This window comes from Saccoglossus kowalevskii, chromosome 11 (assembly GCF_978046115.1).
Source record: "Saccoglossus kowalevskii chromosome 11, keSacKowa6.1, whole genome shotgun sequence".
Lineage (NCBI taxonomy): Eukaryota > Metazoa > Hemichordata > Enteropneusta > Harrimaniidae > Saccoglossus > Saccoglossus kowalevskii.
The window spans coordinates 9909113-9920438 of record NC_140651.1 but is presented as its reverse complement, the minus strand read 5'-3'; the positions used below and the strand labels follow the sequence as shown (position 1 = coordinate 9920438).

The window sequence follows — 11326 nt, the reverse complement described above, 5'->3', positions numbered from 1 at the left end:
TCGATTGTTAAATGAAGGCCAAGTACCCTACAACAATCAGAATGCACGTAATGGAAATATCTAGCTCTGACGTCATGTCTGTTAAGTCTAAAACGGAACAATTTTGCAGACGAGCTGGCCCGCGCAACGACTGGCGCCTACTGACTGGCGAGTACTGACAGAAACATTGTGTCCCTATTGTCCGTCTAATAACCAGTTATTTACATTTTGTGGCCATTTGTAGATTACATTTTGAATAGGTGGTTACCAAAGTTGTAAATACTCCTTGCAGTAGTTTCATGATTGGGCAAAGATGACATATGTGCCTATTTTATTTGTGTGACTATAACTGGTAAATTAGAAGCATATTATGACTAAATATTGCTCTGCAAATAAACTAGTAATATCATTTTTGAAGTTCAGAAAAAAAATACATACAATATACATTTATTTAAATCTCTTGAACATTCTTCATAACTGTTACATAAACAACATGCTACTTTCTGTTTTAAAGCAGGATAAAATGTAAACATAGGGACACTATTATAGCCATGCCGTAGTTGATTTATATTTTGAGTTGGCAAGAATCAATAACCAATAATCAATTCATCACAATACATTTCAAAACAAGAATATGATAATGCAATAAACTAATTCAGTGGGCCGACAAGCTTAAATAGGTAGAAATCCCCTAGAAGTCATGTTACAGAAGAAAAAAACTTGAAACTGACTTACTCAAGTTTCAAAACTAGAAAGTGTTTTATAATTATGTGTCCCAAGGGAAGTACATTTGTAGTCTACATGTATTTGTATCTGAGGTTCACCAAAATGGAGAATGTTTTTGACAATATATTCCACACATGCATCATGTCCTCAATGTGATGTATGTGCTAAAGATGACCAAAAATAATATATAGCTGAGTTATGACTGAATGCACAGAAGGTAAATTGTATATGCCGGTTTTTCGCCTAATTCAACTTGGGGACTAACAGAAACAACAGTATCAGGAGTACAGTCTATATTGCTTTATTAGTATGAAGATTTGCCCTGATAACATCTGTAATGCAATAAATCATTGTATCTGAAATGCAAAGTTTCTAGTTATTATTAATAGTACAAGCTATTAAGTAATAATTGAATGCTTATATAAAGTGAAGTGAAGAATAGTTATGTTATAAAAAATGAAGTGAATTGATTTTTTTGTATGAAAAGTGAAGTGGGAATAGGCAATACAGTATTATTTTTTACCCATGTGGAGGCCCTATATTGCTTGGTGGTAGCGTGTGCCGATTATTAGGATGGTCAAACGTTGTACCTGGGGCCAGTGTAAATCTGACACTAGACATCCGAAACAGAATTCCAATATTGTATTATTCTCATTCCCGAAACCCAGTACAACAAATGTCTGCAGTGGATCAAGGCTTGCGGCCGACCCCATTCGCAACTTATTGTAAACAATATCGATAGACACAAGTACGTGTGTTCTAAGGTGAGTCATACGTCTTTAATATTGAAACAAATGTTAGCATGTTTTATTACGAAAGCCCTGGATGATGTGGCTAAATGCTAGATGTCACTGATCTTGTATAATTTCGCCGAAATGTGTTGTAGCGCGCACGTACATTCAAGGGTCAAACGTATTTCAGATTGACACGTCAGCCATGGCAGCTTCGAAGAAACGTTGCGCACAACTGTCAATGTTGATTTTTTATAGTACAAGCAGTGATGTGAGGAATATCAGTATTATTGATGTATGACGTCGTATGTATGGCAGTAAATTCAAATAAACAAAAAATCGATCACACTCGCCACAATCTGATGATATTAATCATTTAAAATTACGGCTTCTCTCTTTTTGGAATATGTGGTGACCCTGAAAAGAGCCGTTTAGTTTGGTTGACATGAAGCCACTAATCAAGCTCGGTCACTTCATTATGATCTTCTTGGTGGTCGAGATTCCATAGGGTCTGCAATGCCTCACGACGGCCGGAAGCAATTGACAGAATTTCGTAAACGATGCGGAATATATTCAAAAATATTGAATGTACATGTATATTATCTTTTCTCGGATCATGTCATCCAAGATCTTGAGACACGATTTGCTGATCATCTCTGTGGTCTGATAGCTGCACAAGCACCTTTACAATGCAACATTGGTCAGCTCACATCAACCCATGTGACCTCAATTAAAAATTACTAAGGGAAATTTTTGCAAAGGGCTGAATTTTTGAATATTGAAATTGAGAAGTGGATAACAAAGTTCAGTGATACACCAATTGAGCAAAAGCCCAATGATGCTGCTTCATCTCTTGCTGTTTGTGATGTCAACTATTTCCCAGCCATCCACAGAATTCTCACAATATTCTTTACAACATCTGTCGGCGGGTAAAGTTATGGACACGATATAGCATGGCTCAAGACAGACTCAGCGCTCTTGCAATGTTACTAGTACACCGAGGCACAGACATCATTTCTTCCCCAAAAGTGATTTATTCAAGGAAAGGTAATTGGAGATAAATTAATATGCTATCGCCAAAGTTGTAAACATAAACTGTGTATTGTACAACTATCAATTGTATTAATCAGTCCTGCACATTAATGTTGCTTATATAGGAAGATAGAACAAAATTGTTTCAGGTGACGTGTATAAAGTTCATACCGTAATATCCTGTGTTTTGTATATATTCATAAAATATATCAAGATGAATTTATTGTTAAAAATAGATGGATATACTAGTACACCCCCCCCCCCCCATAGACTTATGGCGCAACTGCACACATCTACGCCTTTATACATTTATACGCAACTTAAAAAAATACATTTGCCCCCCTAGTGAAAAAAAAGCTAGCTACGGCCCTGACATTTGGTTAATCTAGCGGACGCTATACAAAGATCATGGTTTAGTGCAAATTCGATGGCGCTACTCGCGAATTTAATACTGGCAAATTTAAAAATTATTCACAAATGTACGGTACAAAAACAAAACTTACACAGCCTTACAAGAACAGCGGGAAGTCGCATGTCTTCTGTCGGAACATATGTCCATGGTGATTTTATGCGGAAGCTTCGATTTTGACATAGACCTCCAACATCGCGCACTGACTGAGCTTTCGTTGTCTACCCTGATGTGGTGCACATAACCTTGAACGGAATAATTCAACCCTTTTTCTTGAGCCTTCTGAGACACATTTTCCCAGTTATATATATATCATGGAAATATCATTTGGTACATGAACAAGACTATCAATAAATAGATGAAGCTGTCTGCTTTCTCCCGCGCCCGCCATAGCCGATAAGTTTACATAAATGTCAGACGTAGCAACTGTAAATAAGGGGGCGTGGCTTAGATCGCCGTTGTGGAAAGGTGAATTGGAACAGTTTCAGTGCTATTGTATAAAATTAATTGTGAGCTAACTAAAATAATATGAAGGATTTGCGTGGAAACAGGTCCCCCAAATATTCAAATAATGAATTTGAAACTGGGTGATAGTTGAAAAATATCAGATCATGGTCAATTTGGCTTATTTTGTACGTCTGTTGACTGACACACGTGTATTTTTCAAGGTTAATATAGCAGCATTATTTTTGTCTTCAATGGCTTTATTATATATTTTCTGTGGAAAAATTGCAAACGGCTAATTTGTTTACATCATCCTTAACACTAGACAACTCACGAGTCGTTAAATTAATTTGATTCTGGAGTATGTGTGGAATGTATTGTAATGTATGTCATTTGCATGACGAATATACAAATATCGCGAGAAGTGTTATTAGACGTATTAGGGAATTACTATGTTAATGTACGAATTACATTGTGAACACGTTGTAAACGCTATTTCTCCATAGCTTGATATTTTATGTGAAATATACTATGCCAGTAATCTTATTTTGTCAGACAACAATCCGTGGTCCGTCCTTCGGACAATCAATTCTTTCACTCCACTACTCGGTTTAACTCATAGTATTATATTTCCATCTTTACAGCACAATAACATATGTTTGTGCTTTATGTTAATGCTTAAATGATTATATATGATTTTGAAAAAAAAACGAATAATATATAGCCAATAAGATACATTTTATTTAAACCCAGCATCCTTCGCCACACTTGATCTTGGGAAATTCAATGACCTCTTCGCCTTCGACGACACAGTTAATTGGTCCCTTCGAACCTGAAATGAAGATTTATACTTATAAAAATACAATTCATGTCAAATAAATTTCGATGCATGTTGTAACAGATTATTTTTTTATGCCTGACTTTATTCAGAATTCATGTAAATGTATCCAAATCGGCTCAAAAGCCAAAAATTGCTCTAAGATAATAAAAAAACACATAGGGCCGTAAAATATTTCATGTATAGGATTACGCCCTCACCGTGATCCCGTTTAGCCTTGTTACACAGACCATAATACTTTCCGTTCGTCTTCATCTCTCTCAACGTTTCACTGAACCAGTCAGTGACGTCATTGTCCTTCCTGGCAATAGCATGAGTAATACCTGGCTCTGCACATTTGATGCCTTTTCCAATCTTCTGGAATCCATTTTTAAGATAATTCTTTGCAAACCCATCAAGCACGAACGCAGCATCCAGCTATGTAATAGGAAGAGGTTTTCTTGACGCAAACAATTTCAACGCCATCATTTACCCTAACAAAATGTTGGTGTAAAGTTTATGCACAATTTCATGTATTTCTATACTTTGATAAATTTGAAATATTTTTATACAGATCAGAATATGTTTTCTTCAAAATTGTTGACAGAATATGGAAAAAAAAATATTTTGTGAAGGGTGACAAAGATGACCTTGCCACCATTAATATTAAGGCGATTGTTAAAAACTGTTCGAACTTTTGAATGTGTAATGTCTAATATAACACTGTAACATGTTAAGACTATTCAACTTCCATTACCTCTCCATTTCTTAATTTGTTAAACAAGTCTTTCATTTGAATGATATATTCTTGCGTCATCGTATCTGCACCTGCCACGTCTTCAAGGCATGTATGACCCCCAGTCCACCCATCCATGAAACCTAGAAAATAAATATTGTGAGTCTAATGGGTGTTAGTTAAATAATGGATCAGACATCGTTATTACATTACATTACATTACATTACATTACACTACATTACATACGTATTAGATTAAATGCAAGACAAGATGGTCAACTTACCGATTTTCTTTCCAGCAATATTGTTTTCGTCGAATTCATTAGGATTGTCGGATGGTACGTACAAATTGTATATGTTGTCAGTTTTCCAATATGGCTCCGTAAATGCCGCTACGTGTGTACGATCCTTTGTTTTAAACCAAGACATGCAAACGTCATATTGTTTGGATATAAGGCCTATAATAAAAAAAATGTAAACGAGCTGCGTTTGTATTTCCTCCTCGTGTTTTTGCATTACAGACTAGTGTGTAGCCATCGTTGTTTGATAATTAATGATCTGGTGATATAAACCTTAAATTAAAATTCGATATGAGAAATAATTAACTTCGATGAGTTATACTTATTAAACAGTTTCGATTTCTTCTTTTTCTACATCAGCTGACAGAAATTCGGTATCGTTTCTTGTTGTTAATAATGTATGGGAAAGAAAAAATAAATTCGAATAAAATTTGGAAAAAAATGTTCTTACCTTCGCCGAGCAAAAAATGATTATCATCATGGGCAAAACAGTTGGAATTGTGGTCGTATTGTGTTTCACAGTTCCTTCCAGCTTCCTCGCAAACTAAGAAAATTTAAGTAACATATCACGTTGTATTTGTTATATAGATTTCGAATAAAACAAGTCATCAGCCGTTTTCAGTATAACTTGTTGCCATATAAAATAGACGTATAACAATTGATATGGTTCTATATCAAATGTACAATAACATTTTAATACTGCATATAGTAATAGCAAATTGTATATACCCCCACCCACCAAGCCCAGAATCCATATGGTTAAATTTACGAACATTACCTGCATTAATGAGGTCTATAGAAAACCCCTTCATTGCACCTTCATCATCACTTTGGAAAATAAGAAAAAGAAGAATGTGAACGACAAATATTAGTTTATGTAATGGTATGTCTCACTACGTGGGAATATTAAAGTGAATAACATATTATACATATATTGCATTACAATCGCTTTGTGGGATTTGTATATATTGATACTGGGGCCAATGACCTCCAGATAAATTTGTATTATAATTATATATTATATCACAATAATATGCATCTTATAGCTCGCCCTCTAGTGACTAAGAACTTATATGACGTAAAGGTAAGAAAGGACCATTCACGGGGTCTGTATTTTGATCAGTATTCGATAATAATCTTTATGAACTGGATACGGCTATCCAGTCCATTAAGGTTTTACCATATACCATATAGGTGTAATTACAATTTTAGCACGGCATGACCTGAAATACGCGACAACTTGTATAGGAAATACGTATTCCCTCGCCGATATTATAAAACCGGAGCGATTGCACAGAACAGTAAGATTGTACACGATTCAAATGTGCATGCAACGTCTGCTTATATCACAGTACTTAGCTTACATGTATTCCAGAGCACAGTCACACAGTGGAGTTAAAGCGAACGTGTATACTCTATCAGACTGTTTCCTCGCCCTCAGCCCTTCTATAATTTGCATTCCCAATTCACCGGCAACTTTACGGAAGACCAACAGTTTGAGGAGAAGGGGTCCATCTTCGCCGGTATTCTTAAAGGGAACACAGTAAACAGAAATTAGCTTGTAACAATTTTCATACAATAAATTATTCCACATTCTGGATCTGGCAGTAACTACATGTGTTTTTCGTGTTTTTTGATTTTATGATCTGACTACTGATCAATGAATCGTTTCTGTATTTTGTCTAAATAGATGACTTATTATATGTGTTTATGTCATTGCTTTAATCTAATATAGCCCGCGTACACCACTTTTACGGTAAAAGTATATTACATATGAACAACTAATAAGTAAATTATCTCCGAACAAAAAGGGGAAAATATGTATCTAAACTGAAACAAACAACAGACAAACTGTGGGTGATGAAAATACCATAGGCGAACAAATATTCAGATTATTAAGTGATTTAAATACGTGATGCTGACGTAGGTTAAACGATAGTGTGGTTATTTAGATATGTTCATATCGCGATGAACTGACCATCGATGCGCCCTTGACCCATCCGAGTACGTGTGGATACACTGCGCATAATGCGGAGTGAAATTGCATTGATAGTCTGGAGGGACTAGCGACCAACTTTCACATAGCAAAATATGGAAAACATGATTAGGGAATTTGTACAGAATTTGTACCGAGTTTCTCTTATTATATGCTATGATTTGATGTGAAATGGTATGAAATGATATGAATTGATGGGTTCTATAATTATATTACACACCTCCATAACACGTTTAGCTATCATCGCTCGTACTATTGGTGGTGGAGTCTGACCATTCATCAGTGCCCGCAATATGGGGAGCGGCGCACCAGTACCACCGCCTACATTACCGATAATTTGTTTCATCAGTAATGCCCTGAGTATGGGTTTATCTTCCAAAGCCCCTTCTAGCGGGCCACCTTCGCCACCCTCGCCAAACAGTCCACTTGATAATGCATCTATTTAGAAATTTAAATAGTTAACAGTCGAAAATAGTGTGTACGTGTCAACTTAAGTGCCATGTGTCGCCGCAGTTCGTGTATGTGGACATCATGTCATTACAGTCATTAGCTTCCGCGGAGGAGAACCAAATTGTAACGACTCACAAATATATTGAAAATGCAGCTGTTTGCACGCAAAGAAATCTTTGTTCATTTGACGGTACGTGGGCCACGTATACATATACTAATCTGAGAAAAAATCTGTTCAAATTGTTTGATGCGAACTTACCTTTATTAAAAAATGCAAGGCAGACTAGCGTTAATAGCACGAAGCGAGACATGTTTTATGTACGACTTGCAAGGCACGAAAGAAGCGCCAGCAGGGGGTTGTATTGCATGTTAACAGAGTTCGGTTCCAAAGTCTGTCGTATTATCTCTGTTTTAGTTGTTATTCATTATATGTTATCTCTGTTATCAGGATGATCCTTCCGCTTCGGCTAAAATAATGATGTGATTTGAGCACATATGAGATACGTTAACTAGTTTTAATGGTTTTCGTAAATTAGGCCATCCATTATTAGATTTTCCTATTGATAAAAGATGTGATTCAAATAAATATGTAAATCTTGGTATTATATTATATTTTCATAACCACAACTCGGTAATGAGTGAAAAATAAGGAGGTAAGACAAATTTGCTCGCACAACTCGACAAGGTCAGGTTGCTCTGTGGTTCCAACGGTGACGGCGTACACGTGTAATTTAATATTGAAAAATATTGGGTTATTTCACATGTATAACTATTGAGTTCTTATTCGCTATTGTTTGGGTAGGCTTGGATAGAGTGGTTTCAACAACGTCAAATAATAAGCTGTATGACGGTTGAACTTAATTGAAGTTCGTAGGTAGTGGAAATGAACTGACGAAAACGTTGACCGAGATATGTACTCACTATACTTATCAGTGCCAGCCCGACGATTCAATTCAAAAATCGACTGTTTTTTGCTTAACTATAAACCTTTTGTACCCTGATATCATATTTAATAAAACATGAAACATGTGCGCATTTAAAAAAACAAAATACAAAAAAAAAACATATATTGCAATCGTACCCACAAAAGTGTTGTAATCCCGCGCATTGATACAAGTTTTAAATGTAGTGTGACACCTTAACCAGCCTTCAACTTACTGTGAACCTTACGCTGGAAGGTGTTTGCTTCAAATATTGCAGCTACGCCGTTATAATAGTTGTTGGTTTGTAGAAGCCGCAATCATCGTACTTGCTACGTGTACTGCTAAAATGTCGAACCTAATCAATTGTCTACATATAGATATAGTATTTTCGGTTAAAATTGTCAAGAACTTGATAGATCAAGACGCAGGAAATTACTTACGGTTATCAGTTTTATCAAAAAAAATCGCCGAATTAATCGTTGACAAACTGTTTGTTTATTGCATATATGAAAATAAGTGATAGAATTACCGTCGGACATAGTCAGTAACCTTGACGATGGCCAGGCTATTTTCTGGTTATTCATCGATCTCAAGATAACATTTAATCTTAACAATCAGAATACCCTGCTTTCAAAATCCGAACGTCACCGCTTGGTTCCAATATAATCTTCTCAATTTCAACATTTCACTAATAATTGTTGGTTGTGTATATAATCCATACGACATCTTTATGACAACACCGCATAGCATAATAATAGTAATATATATATATATATATATATATAGATTGTTAATTTCACAAATTTTGTAAAGAGCCCAGACATTGATATCGTGATATTTAAAGCGGGGGAGTCGTCACCTGCGCATGCGTCAGATTGTCATACCGTGTCATTGTTTACAAACAAACGTCTACCCATGAGCCTTTGCGTTTTAGCGTATGTTGTTATCATCGCTTGGGACTCAATTCTCGCGCGTGCGCAGGTGACGACCCTCCCGCTTTAACTGGCATAAAATCTCGTTATCCAGACACAATATGTCAGGTACAGATGTAGTGCGCCATAAACGGCAGTAATATGTACACATTAAATTACAAACTTCGCTTCAGAAGGCACTAAACATAAATAGTATACATTTGTGCATGTTTGTATATCGTAAGTTTGCTATGGAGAATCTTTCGAATTGGACATATGTTTTGACTTTGGGATGCGCAACCTGTATGTGGAAGTTCTCAAAATATACTTATTGTGAGATTGTGCCAAAACATATGTGAAACTAATCATAGATGCATATGTTATTATTAAGATGTGATTACTCTGGTCGACACATTAGTAATGTATTCACCTAACTCAATATGTTTATTATCTTCGCCAGCCAAGGTTCAATTATTCGGCCGTCGCTGTAAGGTCATGGGATGCCTGTGTGTTTATATGTGTGTTATTTTCAATCAATTAAACATGCTTCATATTAAACTCGTTTGTGACAAACGTTTGTTGTAATAATTTGTGATATCAGCTCAATGATGACGTTACGACCGGCTGGAACTATACTGGTAATGGAATATGGGATATACAAATACAGATAGATAGATATTTGAACATACTTATTTTCATTTTATTTTGTGGAGTCATTATTAAGAAGTCGTACATGGCCAATCAACAGCTTGCATAGATGCATATGTTATTATTCAAATGTAACCATTGAATAAAAGAGAAAGGGAGGGTGGGAGTCAAGAGACTTGTTTATGTCCCTCCCGTCATCGCGTCCACTGTTCAAATTACCATGGTTACAGAGGTCAGAAGACAGGATGACGGGAGACAATGGAAAGATATTAGATGGACAAAGAAGGTATCGTGGTTCTCTAGCTCCTCACAATTCCCTTTATTATCAACAGATGCGGCGTATTTGTTTGCGCATTCGTTATCTACCTAGCAACGGGCGGGGGTAGAACAAAAATATGAAAGGTCAAAAGAACAATATAATAGAGAGGCGACCTCAGAGAATACAGCGGCATATTTGAAACAGCTCGCGGTGTGTGGATGGGTACAAAAAGGGCAGCTACAATGACTATATAAGATAGGTGAGGAACGTGAATTACCAGTTGAAAAGGAAATGAAACGTGCGTGTGTGTTTCATTGAGTAAATATAGCCGTGACAGTTTTTCAACCCCGGCACCAAAAAATATATAAACATGTTTTGCTATAGGCAAATATAATGTTCGTTTTTTTTTCACTTAGACAGAATGGTGTGCACATTTTCAAAGGCTGATACGAATTATTTGAAAAATGGTGGCACTTTTATTTGAGGGTTTTTTTTTACGCTGGGAGTTGGGGAAACACAGACAAGCAGTGTACGCGTTTAGAACATTCAAAATCTGTCCTACCTTCCTATCCTGAATCAGGATACAGCATAATATGATGTGTGTTTTCTGAATATGATCATTGTTAAACCAAGTGTGTATTTCACATAATAGATATAGTGTGAATGTCTAACAATCAATAATGCAATACATAGAGAAGATAGACTCCAAACTGTCATGAAAATCACTTGTATCTGGCAATACACAACCACGTTTAATATTGGGTTTCAATAAACATTTTATTTGGAAACAAAGTTCAGACAAAAATATACTTACTCGGCATCTTAATACAACACTTTTATCCAAATATTGAATAATTGATATGCATTTGCAGCTTGTAATTCAAAGGCACTGTGTGGGTAGTGTTATTTACTCGAAGAGTGACATCAATAACCCAGGAATCGATTCAATTTAAGTATAGTAAAATA

The 11326-nt window shown here is 35.9% G+C and overlaps 1 protein-coding gene across 1 annotated transcript; it reads right to left on the bottom strand.

The window, feature by feature from the left end:
• Nucleotides 1-4040: 4040 nt before the first annotated feature.
• On the bottom strand, nucleotides 4041-8008 carry LOC100373505 (uncharacterized). Its single transcript, XM_002732409.2, has 9 exons — nucleotides 7879-8008; nucleotides 7390-7607; nucleotides 6538-6701; nucleotides 5952-6001; nucleotides 5625-5717; nucleotides 5159-5332; nucleotides 4896-5017; nucleotides 4360-4576; nucleotides 4041-4153 (listed from the first exon to the last, which is right to left on the bottom strand). The coding sequence occupies exons 1-9, from the start codon at nucleotides 7928-7930 to the stop codon at nucleotides 4065-4067; spliced, it is 1179 nt and encodes a 392-aa protein (XP_002732455.1). The 5' UTR covers nucleotides 7931-8008; the 3' UTR covers nucleotides 4041-4064.
• Nucleotides 8009-11326: the final 3318 nt, after the last annotated feature.